The 15,880-nt window shown below is 45.9% G+C and overlaps 1 protein-coding gene across 1 annotated transcript in view; it reads left to right on the forward strand.

Annotated features, from left to right (window-relative positions):
• Positions 1-15,880, forward strand: part of LOXHD1 (lipoxygenase homology PLAT domains 1) — a 170,337-nt gene that overhangs the window by 80,339 nt on the left and 74,118 nt on the right. The window contains exons 18-24 of the mRNA XM_056849078.1: positions 1,070-1,262; positions 2,070-2,230; positions 3,535-3,829; positions 7,001-7,152; positions 9,841-9,974; positions 10,471-10,616; positions 13,437-13,541. Coding sequence (XP_056705056.1) covers positions 1,070-1,262; positions 2,070-2,230; positions 3,535-3,829; positions 7,001-7,152; positions 9,841-9,974; positions 10,471-10,616; positions 13,437-13,541 — 1,186 coding nt within the window. The remainder of the gene's footprint in view (positions 1-1,069; positions 1,263-2,069; positions 2,231-3,534; positions 3,830-7,000; positions 7,153-9,840; positions 9,975-10,470; positions 10,617-13,436; positions 13,542-15,880) is intronic.

The raw sequence follows: 15,880 nt of genomic DNA on the forward strand, positions 1-15,880 counted from the left end.
GGCTTTTCAAACTAGAGGAAATTTAATGAAAGCAATATCTAGGACCAGAGTGTTAAAAAGACCATTTGCATCTGTATGAACCTGCCCCCCCGATGAGTTAAGATTGTCTACTGAGGCCTCATCTCCTGATGAGAGTTGGTTGGCCACCAGAGATAAGTCCTTTCTTTAGTGGTACCTCAGTTATCCATCCACTATCTCAATTTAAGGAAATGGGTTAAAACTTTGTTGTTTAACCAGGCTTAATACATTTTTTCCCATTTAACCCTCAAAATACATCATGGTTAAAATTGGTGGGTGCCTTTTAACCAAGCAAGCTGACGATTTTCATTTCAATTTCAGAATTTATAATGACTTTTTGATGTACAAAATCTAGGGTTGCCAGATACCAGGTAATGGTGGGCAATTGCCCACCAATTAAGGGGGCTGCTGGAAGCTGGCCAGCTGAAGGGGTGCGATTAATGTCACTTACAGGTTTACCCCGGAAGTGATGACGACACCCTAGTCCAGTCCTCCAAAAACTTGTTGGAAATATTTTTGGAGAAATGTGGTACATCGTCCCCTTTGCTTCTGGGGTAAACCCAGAAGTGACGTTATTGCGCTAATCACCCCCCCAGCCCCACCACAAAAAAGCTAGCACCTGTGGCAAGGGGGGGACCTAGCAACCCTAACAAAATCCCTTGCTAGGGAAAGAGTGATTATTAACATGAACTTTAACATTACTAAATTTGGGATGTTTCCAGGATAGGAAGTAGAGGAGCCAGACTTCCTTCCTGTTATTCTGCACCACCACCCTTGGTTGGAGGTTGTACTGCTGATACTGTCCCAGAAGAGATCAAGTTTTATAAGCAGCCATCTGTTTCTATAAAGCTGCTGATACTGGGCTGGCTGCTCAGTCTTAGCTGCTACCCAGTCCTTTTCAGTGCTTAGTTGGACTACTTATCCCTGTGTGCCTTCTTGCCACCCAAATCCCCAGGCCTGGTTTTTTTCCATCCCTAGTTCTACACGATTTAAAATAAATGTCATTCCTTCATAACACACACAAACTCTCTCTGCCCTTTTGTTTCTCAAGATCAAACGGCTCCTGATCGGGCATGACAACGTTGGGCTCCAGGCTGGCTGGCATCTTGGCAGTGTTCAGGTTAACATTCCAGTCCACGGCCTGCAGTACAATTTCCCTTGCAACCGGTGGCTTGACAAAAATGAAGCCGACGGGAAGGTGGAGATAGAGGTCTACCCGAGCGAGATCATACCGATCGAAATACGTAAGAGACGCCCAGCGCTTTCTTGGTGATTAGGTTAGAATTTGGGGTGAGAAAAAGGAATGAAGGAACAGCTCGTTTGGTTTGCCTCGACTGGAAGTAGAGAAAGATAATCCAGTGTGGTGTAGTGGTTAAGAGCGGTGGACTCTAATCTGGAGAACTGGGTTTGATTCCCCACTCCACCACTTGAAGCCAGCTGGGCAACCTTGGGCCAGTCACAGTTCTCTCCGAATTCTCTCAGCCCCACCTACCTCACAAGGTGTCTGTTGTGGGGAGGAGAAGGGAAGGTGATTGTAAGCCGGTTTGATTTCTCCTTAAGTGGTAGAGAAAGTCGGCATATAAAAACCAACTCTACTTCTTCTTCCCTCCCTCTCTCTCACCCTATAGCTGCCAATGATGGAAAAGAGCACGGAGCTATTCAGGACACTAAAACTCCCTCTCCAACCTTCTGTGACCATTTTTCAGCCTTCTGGCTTCTGAGATTTCAGCATGCTTTCATTAATATCTTCACAATCATTAGGACTATAAACCTGATATAAAAGTAATTGCTGAGGTTCTCAGGAGATCATCACCTACTGCCATATTTTATGCATTTTCTGTGCTCAAGAAAACATTGCCTAGACAAGATTGAAATAAAACAATGTAGGGAATCTTCAACCATCCCTATCTCAGGGTGTTTTTTTAAATGCCTGATTTTATGCCAACTGTGACATTTTCAATCTTTGGGTGTAGAATTCTGCAGCATCTGAAAACCATCTTAATTTCCATAATACCATCATTTGTTTGTTTCTTCCTCTGCATTGAATATAGTGATAAATTATGAGGTGGTTGTAGTGACTGGCGACGTGCGGAATGCAGGCACCAATGCCAACATCTTCATGCAGATGTATGGGGAACTCGGGAAAACGGAGGTGCTGATTTTGCAGAACAGGTCAAACAACTACGAGAGGGGAGCAACAGAGCTCTTCAAGGTACACTGGTAGAAAGGGTTTTCACTGTAAAGCTTGGGGCTAGCTTTTCCTTTCCTACCAATGTTGTGCAACTGAATCTTTGCGAGACATTGAAATTAGGTGGGACTTCAGATCCTGTTCCTCTAAGGCAGGGGTGTCAAACATAAGGCCTGCAGGCTGGATCCGGCCCCTTGAGAGCTTTTATCCAGCCCACAAGCCAGCCGAGGCATCCACACACACACCCTTGGTCTGGGCTGGCAAGGCATGGCCCAGCCCGACCAAGTGACATAAGAAATCGATCCCAAAAGCTCTGAAATATAACACAAGCACATACAAGATTGTGTGGGAGGGGTCATGCCTCAGTGGTAGAGTATCTGCTTGGCATGAGGAGGGTCCCTGGTTCAACCCGCGGCAACTCCAGTTAAAAGGACCAGGGAGTAGGTGATGTGGAAGACCTCTGCCTGACACTCTGTTGAGCCATTGCAAGTCTGACTAAATGGACTGATGGTCTGATTCAGAGATGTAACACACAAACCCCCAATTTCTGGGGCTTCAGTGGTAAATCAGCCACGGCGATGCTGCGCTTCTGGAAGTAAAGCCAGAAGTGACGTCATCGCATGCATGTGCCCATGCACACACACGATTGCCACTCCAGAGTGGCTGGGTGGATTGGTGGGCAATTGTCCACCAAAACCACCCAACTGGCAACCCTAGGGAACAGCCACAAAATGGCAGTCACAGGAGGCAGAGCCATCCACAAAATGGTTGCCACAGGAGGGGAGCCAACTGCACAGAGGAAGCTCAGGCACGGTGGAGAAGAGGGGTAATTTTTTAAAAAATACACTGGGGAAGAGTAGTGAGTGAGAATAAAACCAACTATGTGGCAGCAGCTGCTGCAGAAAAAAACTTTTTTTAATCTGCGTAGCCAGTCAGATCTCCGGTAGCAAATCAGAAACCCTCCTGAGCAAGTGTCCCACCTAGGGTTGCCAGGTCCCTCTTTGCCACCAGCGGGAGGTTTTTGGGGTGGAGCCAGAGGAGGGTGAGGCTTGGGGAGGAGAGGGACTTCAGTGCCATAGAGTCCAGTTGCCAAAGCGGCCATTTTCTCCAGGTGAACTGATCTCTATCGGCTGGAAATCAATTGTAATAGCAGGAGATCTCCAGCTAATACTTGGAGGTTGGCAACCCTAGTCCCACCTGATCCCACCCACTTTCTAAGAACAATTGGTGGTCACCTGGAAAGGTGCTGGCAGGCACCATGGCACCCCTGCTCTAAAGCATAAGATATAAAGAAAGCTTAAGTAACAATAATTATCGTTATATTAAAGATAGAGGCAGCCGACGTTGGCAAGATCTACAAGATCCGGATTGGCCACGATGGGAGTGGCATTGGGGATGGCTGGTACTTGGAAACAGTCAGCATTAAGAAGTTTGCCACCAAGGAAGAGAAGAAGAAAAAGAAGAAGAAAAAGAAGTCTGGCGACGAGGAGGAAAATGAGCTGCCCTCGATGGAAGGCACCATTGAGACTTACGAGTTTGCAGCCCACCGCTGGCTGGCCAGCGATGAAGAAGACCGGGAACTGGTGGTGGAGCTGATGCCGGAGGAGGGATCGGAACTGGAGGGTAACTTTTATTTTATAATCTTTTTTTATTTTAAAATTACATTCAGAATCAGATTTATTAGTACAGCATACGCCAGGAAAACATTTGTATCATCTATATATAAGATAAAAGATTACATTTGTATCATCTGTACATAAGATAAAAGATTACATAGATTTTTTAAAAAACAATACCCGGTTAAAATTCTTGACTAATATTTAATCAACTAAAATTCACTAAAATTATATTAACGTACACATAAAACAAAACATACATCTTAACATATAACCTAACTACAATCTAACATAACACAACATAGCAGATGAGCTTAACTATCTCCTAAACTGACCAACTATTCCAACAATTCTTACTACTTTCCAAGATATCATATTATAATATTATCTATATTTCTCCTTATGTTCTAATATATATCATTTAAAACTAACTATTAAAATTATGTTAACTTTCTTAAACATCTGTATTTAGGGTTGCCAACCTCCAGATAGTAGCTGAAGATCTCCTGCTATTACAATTGATCTCCAGCCGACAGAGATCAGTTCCCCTGGAGAAAATGGCTGCTTTGGCCATTGGACTCTATAGCGTTGAAGTCCCTCCCCTCCCCAAATCCCACCCTTCTCAGACTCTACCCCAAATACCTCCTGCTGATGGCAAGAAAGACCTGGCAACCCTATCTGTATTAAACCTTTCTCCCAGCTATCACACCTATTTTTTATCCTCTAGTATTTATTGTTTACTATAGATTATATGTATCTGGAGAGTAACTTTTGATCACCTGAGCTTGTTTGCTTCTAAATGTGTCCCATTATACCTACTTTTCTGGGAATATGGCCACTGTGTCAGGAGCTTAGTGAAGAGGTAGAAATCTGTGCAAAGCTTAAACAGCGTCTCCCAGTTTTCTGAGAGTTGAGGCATACTTTTTTTGAAATTAACATTGAAGGAACACTCAAAAATGTTTAGTTTTAGGCAGGGGTCCTGAATCTTGTTGAACCTGCGGGCGCTTTTCGGGTTTCGAGAATGGGTAGTGGGCGACACGGGGGAAAACCATCACAGGAAAAAATAACAAAACATTGGGAGGTCCCACAAAAGGTTAAGACCCAAGACTGAACTATTTATATCAGCTGTCATGGAACTACAGAACTAATCTCTGGAGTCACTCTAAACCAGGGGTGTCAAACATAAGGCCTGGGGGCCAGATCCGGCCCATTGAGAGCTCTTATCTGGTCCGCGAGTCAGCTGAGGCAGCCAGCCCCCTCCACTCCTGATCTGGGCAGGCGAGGCATGGCTCAGCCCCCACCAAGTGACATTTATGTTATATCTGGCCCTCATAACAATTGCATTTGACACCCCTGCTCCAGACAAAGTAATTTGGGGGAGCGAAGAACTCAGATGGGAATATGCCCTTCGATCAGCCTCTGTGGACTGGAGAACGGCCAATGTAACACCCATTTATAAGAAAGGTTCCAGGGGGGACCCAGGAAATCACAGGCCAGTTAGCTTAACGTCTGTTCTGGGTAAATTGGTGGAAAGCATTATTATTGTCAAGCATATAGAAGGGCAAGGTCCGCTAGGCAAAACCCAACATGGCTTCTGTAAGGGTAGGTCCTGTCTCACTAACCTATTCGAGTTCTTTGAAAGCGTCAGTAAGCATGTGGACAGGAATGAGCCTGTGGATATTGTGTATTTGGATTTCCAAAAAGCTTTTGACAAAGTCCCCCACCAAAGACTGCTAAGCAAACTTCATAGTCATGGGATAAGAGGACAAGTCCTCTTATGGATTGAGAGCTGGCTGAAAAATAGGAAGCAGAGAGTAGGAATCAATGGCCAGTTCTCACAATGGCGGGATGTGAGCAGTGGGGTGCCTCAGGGATCTGTGTTGGGACCGGTGCTTTTCAACCTGTTCATCAATGACCTGGAGTTGGGGTTAAACAGTGACGTAGCCAAGTTTGCAGATGACACCAAATTATTTAGGGTGGTTAAAACAAAATCAGACTGTGAAGAGCTCCAGAAGGATCTCTGCATCCTGGAAGAATGGCATTAAAATGGCAAATGAGATTCAATGTAAGTAAAGTGATGCATATTGGGGCAAAAAATCCCAACTTCACATATACACTGATGGGATCTGTGCTGGCAGCAACAGACTAAGAAAGGGATCTTGGGTGGTAGTGGATAGCTCAATGAAGATGTCAACCCAGTGTGCGGCTGCTGTAAAAAAGGCAAATTCCATGCTGGCCATAATTAGACGAAGAATAGAGAATAAAACTGCTGATATCATACTGGCCTTGTACAAATCTATGGTGAGACCACACTTGGAATACTGTGTACAGTTCTGGTCACCACACCTAAACAAGGATATTACAGAGCTTGAGAAGGTGCAGAAAAGAGCAACCAAAATGATTAGGGGACTAGAGCAACTGTCCTATGGGGAGCGGTTAAGACGCTTAGGGCTGTTTAGCTTGGAAAGAAGGCGGCTGAGGGGAGACATGATAGAGGTCTATAAAGTTATGCATGGTTTGGAGAGAGTTTTTCTCCCTCTCCCATAATACTAGAACGTGGGGTCATCTGCTGAAGCTGAAGGGTGATAGATTCAAAACAGATAAAAGGAAGTATTTTTTCACAGAACGCATAGTTAAATTGTGGAACTCCCTGCCCCAGGATGTGGTGATAGCTGCCAGCTTGGAGGGCTTGAAGAGGGGAGTGGACATATTTATGGAGGAAGGGGGTATTCATGGCTATTAGTTAGAATGGATAGTAGTCATGCTGCATACCTATTCTCTCTAGTATCAGAGGAGCATGCCTAGTATTTTGGGTGCAGTGGAACACAGGCAGGATGGTGCTGCTGCAGTCGTCTTGTTTGTGGGCTTCCTAGAGGCACCTGGTTGGCCACTGTGTGAACAGCCTGCTGGACTTGATGGGCCTTGGTCTGATCCAGCAGGGCCTTTCTTATGTTCTTATGAGGTGGCAAAGACCATTAATAGTGGACCCAGAATGTAGCTATACACATTAAAAGCATGATTTAAAGAATGGAGGTGAGTAAAATTTTAATTCATGCTGTAAGACTGTGTGCCAAAATCGTCCTTGATGAGTCTGAGCCCCCCTAACTGGAGGAACATGGATTCCTCCCACGGAAAGAATTAAGTGAATGAATATCTGATTATGATTTAATTTCCCCAGCAAACGTCTATGAAGTCCATGTCATCACCGGGTCTGTGACGGGTGCGGGGACAGACGCAAATGTTTACGTGGCCATCTACGGGGAAAGGGGAGACACCGGGGAACGTCACCTGAAGCGCTCAGACCACATGAACAAGTTTGAGAAGGATCAGGTAAGAGCATCACATTTGCTGGATACAGACCAAAGAACCATCACCCTGAAGAAAACCAAGAGAGGCAACATGTTCTAAGCAGAGGTGGTCCTTATCAGGAGGACACCTTTAAGAACAAAAGTATATCAATGGTTAAAAAATTAGCAAAGAGTAAAAATGAATATGTATTTACAGATTCCCTGACCTGGATAGTCCCAGGCTAGCCTGATCTCATCAGAGCTCAGAAGCTAAGCAGGGTCGGCCCTGGTTAGTATTCGGATAGGCGACCTCCAAGAAATACCAGGGTTGGGAAGTGGAGGCGGGAAAGGGCAAACCACCCCGAACGTCTCCTGCCTTGAAAACTCTATGGAGTCACTATAAGTCAGCTGTGACTTGAGGGTACATACACACACACACACACACACACACACACACACTTGCACAATAATTGTGAACATTTTTACAACCAATTACACATCTGAAGTTCCAGCCACTTTACTCCAACATGTAATTTGGTGCAAGGCAAAGATCTGCACTGATGTTTTGGTATATGTGTGAAGGTGATGGGGGTGGGGGGGAACCCCCACAGCATTCTGCAAAACAAAAGTTTTAAAAAATCATGGTTAATTTCTCCCTCTTCTGTATAATTTGTGCAAGGCTGGGTGGAAGCAAAGCTGGCATAGAGCAGGGAGTCACTGGAGGAACTAGGTGACCCTTGAGGTCCTGCTCTATGTTTCTGTGTTTCTGTTAGAGAGGCAGCATGGTGTAGTGGTTAAGAGCAGTGAACTCTAATCTGGAGAACCAGTTCAGTTCCACACTCCTCTACATGAAGCCTGCTGGGTGATCTTATGTCACACTACAGTACCTCGTTGCGTTTCTCTCATAAGGAACTTCACTCCAGACATAGTCGCGAGTTTGAAAGTTTTATTAAGAAAGCCAGCGGGTTCAGTAAGTCCATAGAAACATAAGGCTAGAATACAGATGTGGGGAAACACCAGTACATTTATAGGGTACATACAATAGGAATGATTATGTTCAGGGTCTAACACAAAAGGACGAGGTGCAGCAGAGCTGTCTTGATAGTTCAGATACAAGGAAATAATACAGAAGGTAACTGCCGGTAACTACTAATTGAAAACGCATACAAGGAATTAACGCATGAATTAGCTAGATGATCTCCAGGTCTCCCCGGCATTGTTCTGCGGGACCTGGTATCATACTAGCGATTATCCTGGGCGGGTCTCCATTGTGGTGCAGATGCTGGGTGGGGGACAGAAGCCCTAGCTGACACCTTGGGCCGGTCACAGTTCTCTGCGAACTCTCTCAGCCCATGTGGAAGTAGGCAACGGCAAACCATCTCCGAACGTCTCATGCCTTGAAAACCCTACGGGGTCACCATAAGTCAGCTGTGACTCGACGGCAGACCCACACATTTTTATTTGCAATGATTCAACATTTGTCAGTATTTTCCATTTTACTATTCAAAGTTCAATTGTGAAATTTCCAACAAATTCTGAACATGAAAATTTTATCTCCACAATTTGAAGTTTAAATGTTTTATGGTCTTCTTAGCAATATCAGGTCTCAATTAAATATGAAACTGTATATGCTGCTTGTTTGTAAAATATAGAAAAGTATTGCATATCCCTATGGCGCAGAGCGGTAAGCTGCAGTACTGCAGTCCAAGCTCTGCTCACAACCTGAGTTCGATCCCGACAGAAGTCGGTTCCAGGTAGCCGGCTCAAGGTTGACTCAGCCTTCCATCCTTCCGAGGCCGACAAAATGAGTACGCAGCTTGCTGGGGGTAAAGTGTACACAACTGGGGGAGGCAATGGCAAACCACCCCATAAACATAGTCTGCTTAGTAAACATCGTGATGTGATGTTATCCCATGGGTCAGTAATGAGCTGGTCCTTGCACAGGACATTGTGTGTGTAAAGCACCGTCAAGTCGCAGCCAACTTATGGCGACCCCTTATGGGGTTTTCAAGGCAAGAGACTAACAGAGGTGTTTTGCTGTTGCCTTCCTCTGCATAGCAACCCTCCTATTCCTCAGTGGGCTCCCATCCACATGCTAACCAGGGTTGACCCAGCTTAGCTTCCGAGATCTGACGAGATTGGGCTATTCTATGCTTTTTTCTCCCTACACAGGGCACTACCTTTACCTTTACTGCATATCCACCATCAATCACTATTTAGTACAGTGGTTCTCAACCTTTTTTGCGCCATTCCCCCTTTCACCATTGTTCAGAATATAATCCCCCCTTCCCAAAATAATCATAAACTTTATTGAAGATTAAATTAAAAACAAACTACAATTTTGCAGATTGTACATAATCTACAGGACATCACACTTGGCTGAATAGTGGTCCCAATTCCGCCCCCCCCGTAACCTGAAAATTCCCCCCGGGGGGAATTCCCCCCTTGTTGAGAACCCCTGATCTAGTATTTATTACTGGAATTAAATACATCGTGAATATTCATTAAAAATGTTGAATATTCATTAAAATATTGAAATTTCAGAAATTGTTGGATGAATATGTGAAACCATCCTTCTCAGATGAGAAGTATTTGGAGGGGGAAAACAGTTTCATCTCTAATGCAGAACTGACAGATATTAAAACACTTACAACGTTGGGGAATACAGAGTTCAAAGCATCAGCTCTTTTACAAACGTACAGGACTGTAATTCGTTCTTGCTGTTCTGCAGGTGGATATATTCACTGTCAAAGCCGTCGACCTTGGAGAGCTAAAGAAGTTACGTATCCGACATGACAACTCTGGAAGCAATCCAGCTTGGTTCCTGGAGAGAGTCGAGATTATCGACACCAAGGAAGAAACCACGTAAGACAATTTATTTATTTTTATTTATTTAAAAAACATTTATTTGTCGCCTTTCTTGCTTGCGGAATCCAAGGTCCCTTGCAATATAAATAAAACAACGATGATAAAAACACATAAAAGGTCACAGTTTAAAAACTCCAGTTAGGACTGCCAATAAATGAAAACTCATGCTAGGAAAAGTCCAAGGCAGCAGGAAAAGAGGAAGAACCAGTGTAAGATGGATTGACTTAATTGAGGAAGCGAGAAAAATGAAAATGTGGAAAAGCCCAGCACTAAGGGGCCCAAATCAAAGATTGGCTCTGGGTTCGCATTCTCCCCCCCCTTTTTTTCCTTTGGAGATTCTTCAACAGCGTCTGCTCTTTGATTGACATTCAGATTCTCTGGAGGTCCAACAGCGGAGTCCCCTTCATCTCGAACTGCAGAGGTCTCTTTTTTTGGAGAAGGATTTTCACCAGATTTTGCAAAGGCACACGACTCATTAGTTTTATTCTTGCAGATGTTATTTCCCATGTCAGAGATGGTTGGCTGTGGAAGAGGACGACGGGCAGGTAGCGCGAGAACTGGTGCCGGTGGCCGAAGCGTTTGTGAAGAAGGATCCAAACAGTTCCAGTTCTGCAGCGACGCTTGGCCTGGAGCAGAAAGGTTGGCCATTGGCCACTTTTATTTCTTCCCTACTAATCCTGAAAATGAAGCCAGAGCAACTGCTGAGATGGAGGAAATTCCGATTTTCTTTCAGGACCAGCACGACTGGCTCTGCCCCGTGTTTGGAGGCCTTCAAACATTATAGCATAGAAAAGGGGCATCCTCTGCATTAATGGAACATTTAACACTACACATGAACACACATGAAGCTGCTTTATACTGAATCAGACCCTTGGTCCATCAAAGTCAGTATTGTCTACTCAGACTGGCAGCGGCTCTCCAGGGTCTCAGGCAGAGGTCTTTCACATCACCTCCTGGCCTAGTCCCTTTAACTGGAGATGCTGGGGATTGAACCTGGGACCTTCTGCAAGCCAAGCAGAGGCTCTACCACTGAGCCACGGCCCTTCCCCTAATGGAAAATTTGACATGTAACAGAGTTTATTCCTGTATAAAATTTCCAGTATAAACTTTCATGAGTCAGTCCCTGTTAGGTTGAAATTGGGAGGTTGGAAATGGGGACATCTCTCATCATTAATGAAGTGTAACAACCACATCTCTTCCAGTCTCTTTTGTAGGGACACTCAATGGGTTTACAACATGTCAAATCATGGTGTGGTTGGTTAGGAGTGGTGGACTCTAATATGGAGAATGAGGTTCGATCCCCCACTCCTCCACATGACCAGCAGACTCTAATCTGGACAACCGGGTTGGTTTCCCCACTCCTCCACACGCAAACTGGTTAGGGTTGCCAACCTCCAGGTACTAGCTGGAGATCTCCTGCTATTACAACTGATCTCAAGCCGATAGAGATAAGTTCACCTGGAGAAAATGACCACTTTGGCAATTGGACTCTGGCATTGAAGTCCCTCCCCTCCCCAAACCCCACCCTCCTCAGGCTCCGCCCCCAAACCCTCCCATTGGTGGCAAAGAGGGGCCTGGCAACCCTATCTATATTAAAACTTTCTCCCAGCTACTACACCTATTTTTTATCTTCTACTATTTATTGTTTAATATAGATTATATATATCTGGAGGGTAACTTTTGATCACCTGAGCTTGTTTGCTTCGAAATTTCCTCTGGTGTCTGTGGTAAAGACCATAGAGAGTAGTGAAGGCAGCCTACAGCATCACCCAGAAGTGACATCAGATCCTCCGCAAACACCCCCCTCTCCAGGCACCCCTAAGATTGCCAAGCTTGGCAACCAGCAGGAGGTTTGGTGGGGCAAGGTCATGGGGGAGCATGTGAAGTTGGTGACATTGCCAACGTCACTCATCACTGCCTGGTAAAACCATAGAGTTTCCAGTGATTCCGAGAGTTACCCATTGTCACTTCCAGGTGTTCTCCTACTGCTGCTCAGAGTGGCAGCGGGCAACAGTAGCAATTGGTGGGAGGCCTGGCAAACCTAGGCACCCTTGTCACAATCAGTGGGCCAAACTAGAGGTGGGCCAAACTAGAGGTGACAGCACCCACAGGTCAGACCCATGGACACTGCCATGTCTAGTTTGGCCCCGTGCAATGGTGTTTCTTCTGTTCCTCCAAGATTTTCCAAAAAGGGTACCTCAGACCTTACCCTCCGCCCCCAAACCTTGAGAACTCAACATTGCTTCCAAAACACATGCCAGTTTTTCCTATAATTTCAATCAGCCTCTCCCCCGTCAGGCCTCACTGGCACCGTGCTTTTGGACAATCCTTTGGCAGAGATCCTGTTTCTCCTCATCAAGTGTCACGGCAAACGTTACTTATAAGTAATGATTGCTGGGAAAGGACAGCTCATCAAGCTCAGCCCGTCTGTCCCCTCTGATGTGGCGGCTTCCTGGTTAATTGCTGAGCCACAGAGCGTAACAATGACAGCATCATCTTCTCTTATGATGAGCCTCAGGACCGGGAAGCGCGGGGGGAGGTTAAAGCCCGGTGGGGGGTCTTTAAACTCCTCTACGCTGCCATCCCAGGCAGCGCAGAGCACTTTCAAGACCCCCCGCCTGCCTTTTCCTGCCTTTAAAGACCGCCCGCCCGGTTTCCTTGGAGTCCCAGGAAATTGGGCGGGGCGGTCTTTAAACTGCTCCATGCTGCCTGGGCAGGCAGCACAGAGCAGTTTAAAGACCCACCGCCCCACTTCCCAAGTCCCAGGAAACTGGGCGGGGCGGTCTTTAACAGCGGGAAAAGGCAGGCGGGGGGTCTTGAAAGTGCTCTGCGCTGCCTGGGATGGCAGTGAGGAGGAGTTTAACCTCCCCCCAGCACTTCCCGGTCCCAAGGCTGCGCTGGGCGGCTGGGAGGGGCCTCCGGCCCCCTGCTGGCTGGTGGCGTCTCAGCTGGCTCCCGGGGCGGCCCGGCTTCACACCCCGCTGCTGGTGCGCTGGGCGGCTGGGAGGGGCCTCCCGCCCCCCAGCTGGCTGGCGGCTTTAAAGCCAGCTCCCGGGGCACGTGGGCTCCGCACTGGGCTCCCGCTGTGCTGGGCGGCTGCTGGGAGGGGCCTCTGCCCCCCAGCTGGCTGGTGGCTTCCTAGCTGGCTCCTGGGGTGCGCCGGCTCTGCACTGGGCTGCAGTGGCCGGGGGTCGGCCGTGGCTCCCAGGGCCTCTCGCAGCTTTGCCCTTCTCCCTGGGGGCCGGATTCACACACATTCACTCCATAAGACGCACAGACATTTCCCTTCGCTTTTGAGGAGGAAAAAAGTGCATCTTATGGTGCAAAAAATACGGTAATAAAAGTTTTGTTTTATTTTGATTCCCAAGTCCCATAAAATTACCCAGTCACAGGAGAAGAAGTACCACTCACATTCACTCAAAAGCCACCCTTCCCAAAAGAAATTCTTCTTTTTGACAGCTCAGTCCACTACATACACCGTGACTGTGAAAACGGGGGACAAGAAGCATGGTGGGACAGACTCCAACGTCTTCATTGTGCTTTATGGAACCAAAGATGATACAGGTAAGAACCAAACCCAGTGGGATGTGGCTTGGTGTTTGTTTAAGAGTGGTGGTTTGGAGTGGTGGAGTTTGATCTGGAGAACCGGGTTTGATTCCCCACTCCTCCACATGAGTGGTGGAGGCTAATCTGGTGAACTGGGTTGGTTTCCCCACTCCTACACATGAAGCCAGCTGGGTGACCTTGGGCCAGTCACAGTTCTCTCCGAACTCTCAGCCCCACCTACCTCACAGGGTGTCTGTTGTGGGGAGGGGAAGGGAAGGTGATTGTAAGCCGGATTGATTCTCCTGAAAAGGTAGAAAAAAATCGGCATATAAAAACCAACTCTTTCTTCTTCTTCTTCTTCTTCTTCTTCTTCTTCTTCTTCTCCTCCTCCTCCTCCTCCTCCTCCTCCTCCTCCTCCTCTTCCTCCTCCTCCTCCTCCTCCTCCTCCTCAATGTCATGAAGATAAACATTATGGTCCTAGGTTGAAGTCTATTGTATTACTTTGAAAAATATGCAATGCTGGAGCAAATGCTATGCATATCTTAAATGTGATTGTTGCAATACTTGCCAAAGAATATACAGGAACAAGGAACAAATGCAGTTCAAAAACTGACTGAGAAATAACAGCGACATTCAAATCCAATTCAAACATAACAGTGACTGAGGAATGATGACAAAGATAATGATGAGTAAGGAATAACAATGACAAGAAAACAGGAATCCGGATGTAAGCTTGTTTCATAGGATTCTTCAATATACAAATAACAAGTAGATGAAATTGTTGTTCTGATTTCCTGTGAAGACATTCACTACAATAAGTAACAAACAACATTCAAGCTAGATATTATTTTTTAATTTTTTTGATGTAATAAAGAAAAAATTCTACAGAAACTTATTTAATCAGGCTACAATTTCAAATAGTTTCTTTTCATTTAATTTTTGTGTTCTTTTGTTGTTGTTGTTGTTGTTGTTGTTGTAAAGTAGCAACCCACTTGTGGTGACCCCATAAGGTTTTTAAGGCAAGAGACATATAGAGGTGGTTTGCCATTGCCTGTCTCAGCATATCGAACCTGGACTTCCCTGGTGGTCTCTCATCCAAATACTAACCAGGGCTTATCCTGCTTAGCTTCTAAGATGATGAAGAAGAGTTGGTTTTTTATATACCAACTTTTGCTACCACTTAAGGGAGACTCAAACTGGCTTACAATTAACTTCCCTTCCCCTCCCCACAACAGACACCCTGTGAGGTAGGTGGGGCTGAGAGAACTCTAAGAGAGCTGTGACCAGCCCAAGGTCACCCAGCTGGCTTCGTGTGTAGGAGTGGGGAAACAAATTCAGTTCACCAGATTAGCATCCGCCACTCATGTGGAGGAGTAGGGAATCAAACCTGGTTCTCCAGATCAGCGTCCAGTGCTCCAAACCACCACTCTTAACCAGTACACCACACTGGATCTGATGAGACTGGGCTACTCTGAGGTATCCAGTTCAGGGACATTAGTTTATTTGCTTCATTTATGTCCCCTTCCTTTTCCCCAATGGGAACCTAAAATGACGTACATCATTCTACTCTCCTCTGTTTTATCCTTACAACAACCCTATGAGGCAGGTTAAGCTGAGAGTGTGTGACTGGCCCAAGATCACTCTGCGTGCTTCCATGGCAGAGTTGGGATTCGAACCTGGGTCTCCCAAATCCTAGCTCGACACTCTAACCCCTGCACCATGCTGGCAGTCCAAGCTAGTATTTAATAATGCTGACCATTTTAGTAATGCAAAATTATTCACTCCTTATCTGCACCCAGCCTGAAACGAGCTACACAAATTCACTAAATTGGAGTGCATTCTTTTGCAAGCATTGTGATAATTACATTTAATATATTCCCAGAGTTTTGCTGTGGAATCACGTTTTATTCTGTCACTCAACACTATGAGTGTTGCTCTAGGTATCGTTGAAAAGGAATTCTGGCAATTGGGCCTTATACTAAGTGTGTGCATATCGATAAATCCGAACCGAAAATAAACCCGAAATTAGCCATTTCGGTAAATTTCCAGTTCAGGTTTACCAAATGCACAAACCTGGGGAGAAAGCTGAAGCCTAATAGGGAATTCTGGAAAAAGCTGATTAATATTTTGGCTTTTTTGGGTCCTGGGGTGTGTGTCATTTTTTGAGATAGAGCACCCAAATTCACAGTGTAGCTTGAAGGGACTGTCATTGCACAAACCCTAAAGTTTGGTGAAGATTGGGTCAGGGGATCCGATTTTATGGGGTTTGGAATGGGTCGCCCCCTTCCTCCATAGAGAATCATTGGGAAGTTTGGAGGAGGGGAGAAGCCCCTTCCGGACCTCATAAAATCGCCCCC

This window comes from Euleptes europaea, chromosome 4, assembly GCF_029931775.1.
Source record: "Euleptes europaea isolate rEulEur1 chromosome 4, rEulEur1.hap1, whole genome shotgun sequence".
Classification (NCBI taxonomy): domain Eukaryota; kingdom Metazoa; phylum Chordata; class Lepidosauria; order Squamata; family Sphaerodactylidae; genus Euleptes; species Euleptes europaea.